Source organism: Mus caroli, unplaced genomic scaffold, assembly GCF_978045245.1.
Source record: "Mus caroli unplaced genomic scaffold, Mus_caroli_1 scaffold_9, whole genome shotgun sequence".
NCBI lineage: Eukaryota > Metazoa > Chordata > Mammalia > Rodentia > Muridae > Mus > Mus caroli.
In genome coordinates, this window is record NW_028227264.1 from 100,185,398 (window position 1) to 100,201,637 (window position 16,240).

A 16,240-nucleotide genomic window follows, 5' to 3' on the forward strand; every position below is an offset into this window, starting at 1 on the left:
TGTGTGTATGTGTGTGTGTGTATGCGTGTGTGTGTGCATGTGTATGTGTGTGTGTGCGTGTGTGTGTGTGTATGTGTGTATGTATGTGTACGTATGTGCGTATGTGTGTGTGTATATATGTGTACGCGTGTGTGTGTGTGTGTGTGTGTGTATGTGTGTGTGTGTTCATAAATGACAGCCACCCCTTTACAGCCTTGAGAAATCAGTTGTTTTTCATCTTCACACTATGATTGACTTGTTTCTTTCTTCACATAAACCTTACCTTATAAGAAGACTAATTTATAATTATTCATTTTATTATATTTTTTATTAACCACTAAACTATAGAGGCCTTCTGATCAATATGAGGAAACCTGATGAATATGTCCCACTTAGCTCAAATTGTTCTGCTTCAAACAAAGGACTTTTTTATTGAGCTTTGTAATCACAGAAATCATAAGAAAAATTTGTGCAAATGCCCAATTTGTGTGTGTGTGTGTGTGTGCATGTGTGTGTGTTTCAGCTAATGAATAAGTTTTAGTAAATGAATCATATTTTCTATATGTAACATGACATTCAAATATAATATAAAGTTCTGTGTATGAAGCACTTAACTTCCATACTGAAAAAGTTAAAATGGGAATTTTACATCGACTCCTAAGTGCAATGGCAATGGTTAACTTATTTCTGTTATCCTGCCATTTCCTTGTTTTTAAATTAAATTTATTTATTTTTCCCTTTACAATTCAATATCAGCCCTTCTTCTCCTCCCAGTATGCCCTCACAAAAGTCCTTCTCCCAAGCTCCCTTACTCTTTTCTTTTGAGGAGTGGAACCCCCACCCCCCGCCACCTTGGGGTACCAATCCCCCACCCCCTTAACCTCTGATCCCACACATCAGGTAGCTGTGAGACTATGCACTTCCTTCCTACTGAGGTCTGACAAGGCTATCCACTTAGGGACGCAAGATCCAAAGACAGGCAGGCAGGCAGGCAGGCAGGCAGGCAGGCAACAGGCTCAGAGACAACCCTGTTCCAGTTGTTTGGGAAACCCAATTGGAGACCAAGCTGCTGGTCTGCTACATATGTGCAGGGGGATTAGGTTCATCCCCTGCTCACTCTTTGGTTGGTGATTCAATCCCTGGGAGCCCCCAAAGGTCCAGGTTAGTTGACTCTGTTGGTCTTCCTGCGGAGTTCCTGTCCTCTTTGGATCTCTCAATCTTTTTTTCAACTCTTCCATGAGATTCATTAAGCTCCATCTAATGTTTGGGTGTGAGTCTCTTTCATTGACTGTTGGGTGGAGCCTCTCAGAGGACTGTTATGCTAGGTTACTGTCTTCAAGCATAAGAGAGTATCATTACTACTGTCAGGGATTAGTTCTTGCTCATGGGATGGGTCTCAAGTTGGGTCAGACATTGGTTGAACATTCCCTCAGTCTCCTCCATCTTTGCCCCTGCACATCTTGTAGGTAGGACACATTTTCAGTCTACAGCTTTATGGATGGGTTGGTGTTCTTATCCTTACAGGAGTTCTGCCTGGCTACAGGAAGTGGCCACTTCAGGACTCATATATGCCATTGCTAGGAATCTCATAGAGTGACCCTCTTAGACCCTCTCCTTGTCCCAGGTCTTTGGCACCTCCTAGAGATTCACCCCCCCCAACCCCCAGATGATCTCTCTTTTATCTCCACTGCTCTTCTACCTATGTGATCTACCCCACCACTCCCCTACCATCCCCTCTTCCACCCAGATTCCTCCTTCCATTCATCTCTGATATCTATTTTGTTTTCCTTTCTGAGAAAGATTCAAACATCTTCACTTGTGTTCTACTTGTTATTAGACTTGTTTGGGTCTGTTGATTCTAGCATGATTATCTTGTACTTCATGGCTGGTATCTACTTATAAATGAGTACATTCCATCCATGTCCTTTTGGCTCTGAGTTACCTCACTCAGGATATTTTCTAGTTCCATCCATTTGCCTGTGAAATTCATGGTGTCTTTATTTTTAATGGCTGAGTAGTATTCCTTGTGTAGATATACCACATTTTCTGAATCCATTCCATTGATAGACATCTAGGTTCTTTCCAGTTTCTGGCTATTATGAATAAAGCTGTTATGAGCATTGATGAGCAAGTGTCCCTGTGGTATAGTAGAGCATCTTTTGGGTATATGCCCAGCTATCCCAAGCTACGGTTCTCGCCGGCAAGAACACACTTGGGACAACCGGAATCCTCTGCAGCAAAAAGCTTTATTGCTTCTTCAAGAGGGAAGACCCAGACCCAGGAAAATGGGGTCGCTTATATAGCCCTCAGCCATGGTGTTTCAGCACCTGATGTGGCGTGTGCACCTGATTCGTTGCTCGCCCATCACCCCACTACTACGTCCTGAGATGGGCAGTGACTAAGCGTGAGTTCACTCTCGCACCTGCGTACAAGGCTTGTTTACTAGTTAGGCACAGCGGAGGCCTGCGCCATCTTATAATGGCGATTGCTCGCGGCATGGCTCTCCACACCCAGCAGTAGTATATCTAGGTTTTGAGCTAGAAGTATTCAGTCTTCTGAGAAACCACCAAATTGATTTCCAGACTAGTTGTTCAAGTTTGCATTCTCACCAGTAATGGAGGAGTGTTTCCTTGCTCCACATCCTCTCCAGAATGTGCTGTCCTTTGAATTTTTGTTCTTAGCCATTCTGATTGGTGTAAGGTGGAATTTGAGCGGTCATTTTGACTTGCATTTCTCTGATGACTAAGGACTTTATATGCTTTCAGCTATTCGAGATTCCTCTGTTGAGAATTCTGTTCCTTGTACACACTTTTTAATGGGTTATTTGGGTTGTTGGAGTCTAACTTCTTGAGTTCTTTATATATTTTGGTTATTAGCCCTCTCTTGGAATTAGGGTTAGTGAAGAACTTTTCCCAGTTTGCAGGCTGCCCTTTTGTCCTGATGATGGTGTCCTTTGATTTACATAAGCTTTATACTTTTATGTGGTTCTGTTTATTAATTCTTGACCTTAGTGCCTGAGACATTGGTGTTCTGTTCAAGAAGTTATCTCCTGTACTGGTTAAATGTATCTGATTTTATGTTGAGGTCTTTGATCCATTTGGACTTGAGTTTTGTGCAGGGTTATAAATATGGATCTATTTTCATTCTATCATATGCAAATATCCAGTTACATTTGTTAAAGATGCTCTCCCTTTTCCATTGAATGGTTTTGGCTTCTTTGTCTATAGGTATATAGGTTTATATCTGGGTCTTCCATTTGATTCCATTAGTACACTTGTCTGTCTCTATAACAATATCATGCAGTTTTTATCACTATTGCTCGGTAGTACAACTTTAGACAGTGATGGTGATACCACCAGAAGTTCTTTTACTGTTCAGGATTGTTTGGCTGTTGTGAGTTTTTTGTTTTTCCATATGAAGCTGAGAATTGCTCTTTCCATGTCTGTGAAGAATTTTGTGTTGGAATTTTGATGGGCATTGCATTGAATCTGTAGATTGCTTTTGGAAGGATGGCCATTTTCACTATGATTATTCTAATGACTCATGACCAAGGAAAATCATTCCATCTTCTGATATCTTCCTCAATTTCTTTTTTCAGGGACTTGAAATTCTTGTCATACAGGTCTTTCACTTGCTTGGTTAGGTTTTTTTAAATGTTATCTGTGACTATTCTAAAGAGTGTTGTTTCCCCAACTTTTTTCTCAGTCTGTTTATCACTTGTGTAAAAGATGGCTACTGATTTCTTTGAGGTGATTTTGTATCTAGCAACTTTGCTTAAAGTTTTTATCAGCTGTAGGAATTCTCTAGTAGATTTATAGTGTCACTTACATATACTATCATACCATCTGCAAATAGCAATTCTTTGACTTCATCCATTTCAGTTTGTATTCAGTTGATTCCTTTAGTTGTCTTATTGCTCTAGACAGGGCTTCAAGTACTATATTGAAGAGATCTGAGGAGAGAGTGGACAACCTTGCCTTGTCCCTGATTTTAGTGGAAATGCTTTAGTTTCTCTCCATTTAATTTAATGTTGGCTATTGGCTTGCTATATTGTGTTTAGCTATGCACTTTGTATCCCTGCTGTCTCTAAGACTTTTAGCTTGAAGGGGTGTTGTATTGTTGTCAAATGCTTTTTTGGCATCTAGTGAGGTGATATCATGTTTGTTTGTTTGTTTGTTTGTTTTTCTTTCCTTTTTTTTTTTTTTTTTTTTAATTTGGTGGATTACCTTGATGGACTTTTGTGGATTGAACCTCCACCGACCACATCCCTGGGAAGAAGCTTACTTGATCATAGTGAATGATGTCTTAGATGTGTTCTCAGATTTAGTTTGCAAGTATTTTATTGAATATTTTTTTGTGTCAGTATTTGGAAGGGAAATTGGTCTGAAATTTTCTTTGTTAAGACTATAGCCTCATCAAATGAGTTTGGCAGTGTTTCCATTAGCTCTTCTATGAAAGTCTGGTAGAATTCTGCACTAAACTTTCTGGCCCAGGGCTTTTTTTTTTTCTTTCTTTCTTTTTTCTTTTTTCTTTTTGGTTGGGAAACATTTAATAACAGCTTCTATTTCCTTAGGTGTTATAGGACTATTCAGATAGTTTACCTGATCTTGATTTAGTTTTGATAATTGGCATCTCTCTAGAAAATCATCTGTTTCAGTTAGATTTTTTAATTTTGTGGAGCACAGGCCTTTGAAGTAAGACCTAATGATTTCTTGAATTTCCTCAGTGTCCATTGTTATGTCTCCCTCTTCATTTCTGATTTTGTTAATTTGGATACTGTCTCTCTGTCTTTGAGTTTGGCTAAGGGTTTGTCTATCTTGTTGATTTTTGGAAATAACAACCTCTGGTTTCATTGATTATTTGTATTATTCTCAGGGAGGTAGGTTGCTCTTGTGTTCCCAGAGGGCTCCTCTGGACCAAGGAGCAATGCCAGAGCTAGGCAATGGACCTACCATTTTCTAAATAAAATAAAAAGTATCTTAGGAAAAATGTGTAGGAGGCAGTGTTCTCTGACAACCTGCGTTTATAGAATGTCATCTATTAAGTGAAATTGGGATAATGCCTTACGTTATTATCTTTCAAAATGTATATATTATGCTATACTACAGGTTAAAGACTTTCCAGAGTAGAAGATGTTCTTTTTTTTTGGTTTTTCGAGACAGGGTTTCTCTGTATAGCCCTGGCTGTCCTGGAACTCACTTTGTAGACCAGGCTGGCCTCGAACTCAGAAATCCGCCTGCCTCTGCCTCCCGAGTGCTGGGATTAAAGGCGTGCGCCACCACGCCCGGCTTTTTTTTTTTTTTTTTTTTTTTTTTTGGTGAAGATGTTCTAGATCACATATAAAATTAGGTTTCATGAAATAGTTCAAGAGACCTTTGAACTCTTTAAGTTTGATACAATGAAGAGACTCAAAAACTAAATTGCTTTTCTAGACGGATATCTCGAAATTGGTGCTTTTGGTATTTATTGAATTGTTGCTTAAATATGTTATCACTTTCTAGGCTGAGAGAGATTTCAGATATTGCCAAAAGACAAGTTGATTTTTTGAATTCGCAACAACAGTCCAGGGAAAAGGAAGTGGAATCCCTCAGAACGCAGCTGCTGGACTTCCAGGTGCATATGGGGTTAGCTCCGCTGTTTAGTCTGTTGCTTGCTAAGCTCACCTGAGATATTGCTGTTTGAGGGTAGTGCTATCCAGACGTTACTGCAGCAGTAAAAAGCTGTTCCTGTTGGTTGGGACTTTAGAGAACATCTTTCTTTTGAAATACTTATAGATGCATTTCAAGGCTGCTCTTCGGTTAACACACTGAGGAGTAGTAATTAGTGAATCTTTAACACACCAAGGAGGAATAATTAATGAATCTTTACTGACTATTTTCTCTTGTATGTATATGTAGTTTTTCATATATTCCATGTTCTGTAGTTTTTAGAGGATTAAAAGGTATTCATTGTATATAGCAGAATTGTGTTGTTAATGTTATTTGTGAATTATAAGGCAAAATTAGAAATTTAAGTATGCTTCATTTGTTTGTTTTTAAATCTCATGTGCCAGTGTTTTAAAATTTATTTACTGAATTATGACTTTGAACCCATGACGTATTTGTTGGTAAATATGTATTTTTTACTGCTAGGCACAATCTGATGAAAAGGCTCTAATTGCCAAATTACACCAACATGTTGTTGCTCTTCAAATTAGTGAGGCCACTGCTCTCGGTAAGTTAGAGGCAGTTACGTCCAAACTCCAGAAGATGGAAGCCTACAATTTGCGCTTAGAACAGAAACTGGATGAAAAAGAGCAGGCGCTCTACTATGCTCGTTTGGAAGGTAGAAACAGAGCAAAACACCTGCGCCAAACCATTCAGTCGCTGCGAAGACAGTTCAGTGGAGCTCTACCCTTAGCACAGCAGGAAAAGTTCTCCAAAACGATGATTCAGTTGCAAAATGACAAACTTAAGATAATGCAAGAAATGAAGAATTCGCAACAGGAACACAGAAATATGGAAAACAAAACACTGGAGATGGAATTAAAATTAAAAGGCTTAGAAGAATTGATCGGTACTTTAAAAGATGCCAGGGGAGCCCAGAAGGTAAAACTTGATCTGAAATGTAATATTCAGTGTTATATAGTAATATTGCTCTTAATCTGTAGCTGTGTAAATATGCTTAATATGCATCTATCCTCATTGGGTAGCTTAGATTTTCTAAGTTGGGAATTTAGGAGTTCATAAACAAAAATCTTTAGGAAAATTACTCTTTGTGTATAAAAACAGAATTTTAAATATTCTAGAAAAGTCCAAATATATATTAAGTATAATAATTTTAAATGACTTATAGTCATCAGTTGATTACTACTTTGCACAAATATTTCCTGTATGAATTGTTTTTTTTTCTGTGTTTTCACTTTTAGATATTTCTTGTGTATACTGTGAGTTTTCATAGAGCTCCATTGTATTTTTTAAAGATTAGCTTTTACTTTCATTTGGGAAGAGTTAAATGGTAAATAACTGTCTTGCAGTTAAGTCCTATTCCCTGTGCTAGAAATAATTACAATTCCCTTTTTTAAAAAAATATTTCTTGGGTGGATTTCTAAAAATGAAATCTTTGATATACATACACACGCAGACACACACGCACGCACGCACGCACGCACGCATGCATATAATGAATTGTGGCCACTCTCACCTCTCTGTTATCTCCTCCCGGCACCCACCCGGCACCATATCCTCCCATAAATCCTGACCCATGTTTCATATGTTTCTGTTGTCATTCTATGACCCACTGAGCTTCCTCAGCACCATTGACGTGGTCATGGGTATGATGCTGTCCACTGGAGCATGGAAAAGTGACCAGTGACGCCATCATTGTAGAAAAGGCTAGAATTTCTGTGTTTAATCTGTAGCAATGTGTCAATAACATGACTGCAGTCAGCACTTAATAAACAAGTGACAGTGAATGAGAAATTGATAGCAAATGTTACTAGGCTATTCATTTTGAAATAATTTGAAGAATGTTTTGTTCTAATAGTCTACATACTTTCGAATATTCTATGGAAATTTTAAATAGCTTTGCCATTAATTTCGATTAAAATCATGATCAGTAATGTAGCATTTATGTTTATATATAATTTAGGTAATCAATTGGCATGTGAAAATAGAAGAACTTCGCCTCCAAGAACTTAAGCTAAATAGAGAACTAGTCAAGGGTAAAGAAGAAATCAAATATTTGAATAATATCATCTCTGAATATGAACATACAATCAACAGTCTAGAGGAAGAAATTGTTCAGCAAAGCAAGGTTTCATTTTCTATTTATTTCTGTTCTTTCTAAAGCTTTCACACTCAGATCACTGTATTTTAACTATGTTGTTGTGATTAGATAATTAAGTATAGTTCCCATTATAATGAGTAACAAAATAACCTGTTTCTTGCTTTTTAAATTCCCAAACATGCAAATTTACTTAGTTGTAACAGAAACTTACTTGGTAACTTAGTTTTTATTTTGATATTGGTTATTTTATTTCTTCAGTCTAGTTCCTCCTAGATGTCAGTGTTGATTTAGAACACAGCATGGGGTAGAGAAAGATGCTTAAGTGAAAGATAGTGCTCATAAGCACACCCAGCACACAGACTATTCTAGTCCCCGCACTCAGATTGATCTCTCTCTCTCTCTCTCTCTCTCTCTCTCTCTCTCATATTTGAGATACTTTATGTTTTGTTCCCATTAAGATTTCTTATATAGGGAGCATTTGCTTTCATTTTCTAAAGAGTGTTTGCCATCCTCTGATATGCTACGTATTTGTTTGTTATTTCCTGTTTCCCTCTTCCTGGGATATAATTTCCTTGGAGACAGGAATTAAGTTTTGTTTATTGCTATGCTTGCCCTGCTCCATATAGTGCTTGAGAAATGTGTGTCATGTGTGTGGTTGGAATGAATGCATGAATGGGTACATGACTAGACTGAAATTCTGCCTCTGGGTTCTTAGGCAAGTTGCTTGACATTGAGTTTGCTTGTTTTTCCCATAAAATAAGAGTGATAGCTGAGGATAAAATAAGCTACAGGTAAAATGTGAAAATGTTTATACGCATGCTATACGCTTATTGTCACTGGATGTACCTAACCAAAACAAGTGTCATTTTTTAGTTCCATGAAGAAAGACAGATGGCTTGGGATCAAAGAGAAGTTGAGCTGGAACGCCAGTTAGACATTTTTGATCATCAGCAGAAAGAAATACTCAGTGCAGCACAAAAGGTATCAGTAACTAATTATGTTTGCTGCTTTGTACCATGGCTTAAAGCATTATTAACTAACAGATAGTCTCTGAATTCAATATGTTTTGAACTTTAGAATGTGTGCTTTATGTGAATTGTCATGAGTTTCTTTGTTTAAAGATAAGTGAAATTTAGTTTACTAATTTTTTATATACTTAAAAGAAGATTTAATATTGTTTTCTCCACATTACAGTACAATTTTTAAAGCATATTATTTCTCTATAGTTTGAAGACTCTACAGGATCAATGCCAGACCCCAGCTTGCCCCTTCCAAACCAACTTGAAATTGCTCTAAGAAAAATTAAGGAAAATATTCGAGTAATTCTTAAGACACAAGCAACTTGCAAGTCACTAGAAGAGGTAATTGGAATAATTTGCATTTTAATTAGTATATTACTGGGAATGTTTTTAGAATTTTTTAAATATTTATTTATGTTAATTAATTAAAGTGGCAGATTTTTGCTAATTCCTCTCTTTATTCTTATATACTATTTCTAATAGCTGATAATAGTCCATGTAGTTAATTTGAATTTACAATTCATTTGTTTATTTCATTCTACTTTGAGGCATACTAACTAGGTAATAAGCGTTATTTACTTGAAGCTTTATAAACACTATATTGCCTTTTGTTAACGACTGTTTCCATTGTCACTTGTTTTACATTGTATGTTATATATCTGCTCATTTTCCTTGTGAGTAAATAAAGTTGAAGCAAATGAAATTATTTAATCTATGAACTGAATTTCATTAATTGTTGGCCAAATCAGCTCACTAAATTATTCATAAAGTAATATAAACTGAATATCACTTAAATTTTTAGTTTCCATCTAAACATATTAATTATAAGTACATTTACAAAGAATTTACCATATACAATTTTGGCTTTTTGATCAGTTCAGAAAAACTAATTTAAAATTTTTGGTTTATATGAGCTACCACTAAATCATGTGTTTTAAAATATCTGTCTTAATCTTACTGAAGTTGAAAACTTCTCTGCTTTGGCTTGGTAAACTTCCAATCGCAACATAATGATTCACTGGCCTGTGCCACTGAAATCCCAGCTGCGTCCCCAGTTAACACCTCTGCCTTGGTGTTCTGTGACATCAGAGGGGTGATAGGACTGCACTTTCTTTCCAATTCTACCACCACCAGTCATTGTTAATTCTAAACTGCAAGAAAGAAGTAAAGTTAGTTAAATTTTGTGTTTAACCTAACAGAGTTTTTACAAGTGATAATCTTATGAGCAACTTAGAATACACGCAAATGAATGTGTCACATAAAAATGTTAATAAATAGAATTTTACTGCCAATTGGCTATTATACACATGTGTGAAACTGCTGTTTTGCCTGTAAGTAGTCTTAAGTAAAATTTACATGAAGCATGTTAAAGGACAAATGGTGCTAAAATAGTTTATTGTGTCTTTACTGTAGAAACTAAAAGAAAAAGAATCTGCTTTACGGTTGGCAGAGCAAAATATTCTGTCAAGAGACAAAGTAATCAATGAACTGAGGCTTCGATTGCCTGCCACGGCTGATCGAGAAAAACTTATAGCTGAGCTAGAAAGAAAAGAGCTGGAGCCGAAATCTCATCACACAATGAAAATTGCCCACCAAACTATTGCCAACATGCAGGCAAGGTTAAATCACAAGGAAGAAGTACTGAAGAAATACCAGCACCTTCTGGAGAAGGCCAGAGAGGTATTCTGTCACGCTGCTTTCCGTCCTGTTTTTTTCTGTCAGAGGCAGAAGTTATTTTCTCTTAAAGTGGTAGTTCATTTTTGCTCTCACATGATTCCATATAGGAATTGCTGCTTTTATATGATTGGATTACAGATCTGTCAGTCAAACTGGCAGCTTGTGTTTGTGTGTCTCCCTATTCGACTGAGGTAAACAGGAACAGCTCTTATGCTGAAGCTGGGTGGTTAGGAAAGATCAGGTGAACGTTGAGTAAACCGTGAAACAATAAGGTAAGTGGTGCTACCTCAGGAGTGACTAATGCGGATGGACTTTTCTAGAACAATAGGAGAGATATTTAGTATTTTAAAATATTTCTCAAAACAAGTTAAAGGTAATGGATACATGTTACTCTAATATTAAGAATAAATTGTAATGAAAGGCTCCAGTGGCCAAAATGAGCACATGCCAGCAGAAATATATAGTGGTCTAATATACATATGCATGCAGAGATTATCTGTTCTGTTTCAAGGTTTTAGAAATTTAAAGATCTTCTAAGATCTTTTAGAATGTGAATGTATTTCAGTCATAATTTATAGTACAACTTCAACTGTCCATGAACAGGAGCAAAGAGAAATTGTTAAGAAGCATGAGGAAGACCTTCATGTTCTTCATCACAAATTAGAACAACAGGCCGATAATTCACTCAATAAATTCAAACAAACAGCTCAGGTAAGATTCTGAGAACTTTGTGTTCTTCTTTATTGAGATTTCATATCACACAATTTAAAATTCTTTCCTCTTTATGTCTCACAGTAGAACATACCTCACCTTTTTCTTGCCAAAATCATCTCCAGAAAAGCAGCTCTGATCATGAAAACGGATCATTTTCCTTTTCTTTTCAATTCATTTTATTTGTAATTCATTTTTTACACTCCACATTCCATTCCTTGCCCCTCCCCATCCATCCTCCTACTGCTCCGTATCCCACACCTCCTCCCCACCCCACCCCATCTTCATGTGGATGCCCCCCACCCCCATTCCACCTGACCTCTAAACTCCCTGGGGCTCCAGTCTCTTGATGGTTAGGTGCTTCATCTCTGAATGAACACAGACCAGGAAGTCCTCTACTGTCTGTGTGTTGGGGACCTCATATCAGCTGGTGTGTGCTGTCTGTTTGCCTCCTTTTGATCACTATGTTCTTGCTGTGAAAAGTGGCCCTTCTCGTAACCCACAGCATTAGGCTCCTCAGGCCTCACTCGTTGGTTCAGGCTCACAACCCTGCACTGCACTTAAATACTGACTAAAAATAATAGGTCTATACCTTTCTCCCCTAGTTTGTCTTTTCCTCTTCAATTTCAGACTTTGTTGACTCCTAAAGAAAATTATAGGATGAGTCATAGTCTCAAATTGACTTTCCCATTACTAATATGTTTGTATCTCATAGGATTTAATTAAGCAGTCTCCTGCTCCAGTACCCACCAACAAACATTTCATTCGTCTGGCCGAGATGGAACAGACAGTAGCGGAACAAGATGACTCTCTGTCCTCACTTTTGACCAAACTAAAGAAAGTATCAAAAGATTTGGAAAAACAAAAAGAAATCACTGAGTTAAAAGTCAGAGAGTTTGAAAATACCAAATTACGGTAACTTTTACAAATCTTTTTAAAATAAGCATATGGAAGTTATGCTATGATAAAGCTTGTACCTGCTGTGTGAGCTCCCTCCTAAAGCCTTGATGTGCATTGTCCCTTTGTGTCCTCAGGAACACCCGGGACTCGTTGCTTTATAAAAGTAAGGCCCTAGGAAGGCTCCAGAGCGTGACAGAGTAGTCGTGGGGAAAAAGAATCACTCTGTGAAACTAGTCACTCTTCCTCAAAAGCCAATTTATTTTCTTCTGTAGGATCTTATTTTTAACTATTTCCACTGTCCTCTTCATCCTTTTTAAATGAAAATGGCAGTGTTTACTTGGGCACCTTCAGAGTGGTTAAGTGAAGTCCCCATGGTACAGAAATAACTTTAAGGGGCTGGAGAGATGGTTCAGTGGATAAGAGCATTGACTGCTCTTCCAGAGGTCCTGAGTTCAATTCCCAGCAAGCACATGGTGGCTCACAACCATCTGTAATGGGATCTGATGCCTTCTTCTGGTGTCTCTAAAGACAGCTACAGTGTACTTATCATATATATATATATATATATATATATACAAATATATATATATGTATATATATATGTATGTATGTATGTATGTATATATATAAACAAATAAAATCTTTTAAAGAAAAGTAACTTGAAAATTGTAAATTGATATATAAGTAGCTTTTCCTCAAACACCTGAGAGAGTCTGTGACAACAACCAGGCTCAATAAATGTTAAAGTGTTTGCTTTTAAGGAACTGTAGTAACAGAGTATTCACATTATGTATATTAAAGATTATAAGCATTATTCAGCCTTCTTTTGAAAATAGCCTTTAAAACATAGACTTGGTATGAAATTGTTCAGTTCCTAATCACAGACCTCAGTCTGGGCCTCAGGTCCTCTGTGATGGAAGTGAGAATGTTGGCCCACTTATGGTTCTGTCCCTTTCTGATGGCCCATTAGAACTTTGACTGTATACACTTGGATCCAAGATACCTCTCAAAAACTTCCCACACATTTGTGAGTATGTAAGTAGCTGCCACTTAAGAGTTTATATATTTTTGTATACTAATCTGATGCCATGTACTGGACTTCAAATTGGGTTTTTATAATCTGTTTTCATTTCTTTTATGAGACACATCTCACTCTAACCCAGGCTGTCCTAGCTAGAGCTCACTGGACAGTGTACGCTGTCGTTGGGCTCACTGTGATCTTGTGCTTTAGCTGGCTCAATGCTGAGACCGCAGGAATGAACCCCGTGCCATACTGAACACTACTTAGGCATTTGGATCTAATTTTGAAATGCAGGAAGTAACAAAGTTCTGAAATAACTTGCATGTATAGTCTTTGACCACATAAAACTCTGTCGTTGTGGCTTTATACTGTTATAAAGTTGTTTTGTTTTGTTTTGCTTTGTTTTTTGAATCAAGGTATTACTTGCAATACCCAGCCTGGTAAATACATGTGCTTGTTTATCTCAGGCTCCAAGAAACTCATGCCAGTGAGGTAAAGAAAGTGAAAGCAGAGGTAGAGGACTTAAGGCATGCTCTAGCCCAAGCACACAAGGACTCCCAGAGTTTAAAGTCTGAACTCCAGGCTCAGAAAGAAGCAAACTCCAGAGCTCCAACAACCACAATGAGGAATCTAGTAGACAGGCTAAAGAGCCAACTAGCCTTGAAAGAGAAGCAACAAAAGGTAAGTACCCGACAGCTACCAAAGAAAAAGGCCTAGAGATCTGGAGATCTGAAAAAGGTCTACGAACCATTGGCCAACCAAAGAGTACACATGGAGGGACCAATAGCTCCAGCTGCATATGTAGTAGAGGATGGCCTTATCTGGCATCATTTGGAGGAGAGGCTCTTGATCCTGTGAAGGATCAATGCTCCAGTGTAGGGGAATACCAGGATGGGGAAGCGGGAGAGGGTGGGTGGGTGGAGGAGCACCCTCATAGAAGCAGGGGGAGAGGGGATGGAATAGGGGATTTGTGGAAGGGAAACTGGGAAAGGGGATAACATTTCAAATGTAAATAAATAAAATATCCAATAAAGAGAAAAGAATGCTATTTGTAATGTTGTTGCATAGAAGTTCTTTCACATACTCTGCACTGCACGAGTGCTGTTTTAAAATGCAGATATAGTATATTTATGTGTGGTGATCTGTTAAATATTGTAAGAAAGGAAAAGAAATCTTAGCCCCATTATTTTCTTCCCATTGGTTCTCATGTTGCAGAGGCAGTTTTGAACACGTTAGAGGATTAGTGGTGATATGGTGTAAGAAGGAAGAGAGATGAAAGGGTGTGGCCACAGTGTCTTTGTGTGAGAATTGGTCAATAGATTTAATAGGATATCATAGTTTTGCTTTGTTTTCTTACTTATCTCAGAAGTAGCGAATGGTTTAGAAGATGCTACACTTTCCCCACCTTCGTTCATGAGTTTTATGGGCAAGTATTATATACAGTGTCTTATAACATTACTCATCTACTTAAATTCAGTTTCCATGTGGAGGGGTCTACTGAGTGAAGTTGCTTTTTTTTTTTTCTTTTTTGCTAAATGAAGAATTTCTTACTAATAGGTAAACTTGGAAATTATCAAACAAAGCATGCTTTCTTTTCAAATAGAAATTGCTTGACTGAATTAGTGCTTGGTTCTGAAAATAATTGTCAGGGTTGGTGAAAAGCTGGGTAAAAGTACAAGGACATTCATTGAAAAAGCTCAGGAGTTTGTGAGTTACGTTTGATTAAGCACATTCCCTGCGATAATCTCGTCTTTGTGTGTAGCTGCCTTGTGCGGAGAGCATAGGCTAGAGCTGCAGTGCCACGTGGAAGCCACTTAGGATATTGCATCTAATAGGACAGCAGTAGAAAGCCATACTGCCTGTTTATATTCTGTTTTGCTCATACATAGTGTTAATTTCCCACTATTTTTTTTTAATATTGTAATTTTAGGCACTTAGTCGAGCCCTGTTGGAACTTCGGTCGGAAATGACAGCAGCAGCTGAGGAACGTATAATCGCTGTAACTTCTCAAAAAGAGGCAAATCTCAATGTTCAACAAGTTGTTGAGCGCCATACTAGAGAGCTAAAGGTGAGCACCAGATGTGTATTAATGTGGCCAGATACCCGCACACACCAGAGAGTTTGTACTGAACTAGTGGCTAATTAGACAGGTACATACATAGTTTTAAACACTATGTATCTTTATGGTATTCATGTATGGACTCTCATCTTAAGGAGTTTGAAAAGATAGACCATGATGAGTTGTGCTTACTAAAAGGACTAATTTAAGAAACATTTTACTTTAAGAAAATTTTAAGGCATTTTTAGTAAATTTTAAGCATTAACTGGGATTCAGGTCCAGCATGGGTGAATACTCTACTGCTGAGCTAAACCTCCAGCCCTCTGAATTCTGTTAAGGCTGTTTGGTTTGAGTAATTTGTTTCACAGCAAAATTGAGAAGTCATACCGAGATCTTACAGATACACCGTGCACCAGATGTATGAAGCTTCTTCTGTAACGGGCACTCCGTACCAGCCCGGCACACTTTCTTATTGTCTGTGAGGCATTTTAACTGCAGAGCTAGCTGGCTCTGAAGCCTGTTCTTCCACTAAATTATTTTTATCAACATACTTCAACATTTTTTTTATCTGACCATTAAGCCTAGTGATTAAAAATTTTTCCCTAAACATATATTTTACAATAACTTGCAATTTCTCTATTTTGCCCCGCAAATTTCACATAGTATATTGTGGTAAAATGAAAAATCTAATAAATTCTTTTTGTTGTTTTTTTTTTTTAGTTTAATTTACTTTTGATATCTTTATATGCTTTTTACTATCATTAAATAGTTTGGAAAATAGATTTTAATTAATTTTTCAAAAATTGACTATTATACTTTTCAGTCATGTCATAGTTAATAATAAAAAAATTCTCTAAATAAATATATAAAAGGGAATAGTCTTTTTCTGATGTAATTTTATTATCTCTTTATCTGGAATGCTATTCCTGAATTTTATGTTTTCAAATCCTTCTTTTAAAACTTTCTCTGAGATGTTAAATATTTCTTTTAAACAGAATAATAATTAATATCACTAATAATATCATTTGACCTTAATAATTTATTTAATAAAACCTTTATATACTTAGTTGAATAAGCTATAACAGGACAAATAATAGCATGTCTCTG

General features: G+C 37.0%; 1 protein-coding gene across 2 annotated transcripts in view; it reads left to right on the plus strand.

Annotated features, from left to right (window-relative positions):
- The window catches only part of Cep290 (centrosomal protein 290), an 86,185-nt gene that overhangs the window by 44,341 nt on the left and 25,604 nt on the right, over positions 1–16,240 (plus strand). For both annotated transcript variants that reach the window (XM_021173991.3, XM_085843120.1), the window contains 10 exons: positions 5,481–5,592; positions 6,111–6,566; positions 7,609–7,773; positions 8,620–8,727; positions 8,973–9,107; positions 10,179–10,445; positions 11,046–11,153; positions 11,869–12,068; positions 13,542–13,755; positions 15,005–15,142. In XM_021173991.3, the coding sequence (XP_021029650.1) occupies positions 5,481–5,592; positions 6,111–6,566; positions 7,609–7,773; positions 8,620–8,727; positions 8,973–9,107; positions 10,179–10,445; positions 11,046–11,153; positions 11,869–12,068; positions 13,542–13,755; positions 15,005–15,142 (1,903 nt within the window). The remainder of the gene's footprint in view (positions 1–5,480; positions 5,593–6,110; positions 6,567–7,608; positions 7,774–8,619; positions 8,728–8,972; positions 9,108–10,178; positions 10,446–11,045; positions 11,154–11,868; positions 12,069–13,541; positions 13,756–15,004; positions 15,143–16,240) is intronic.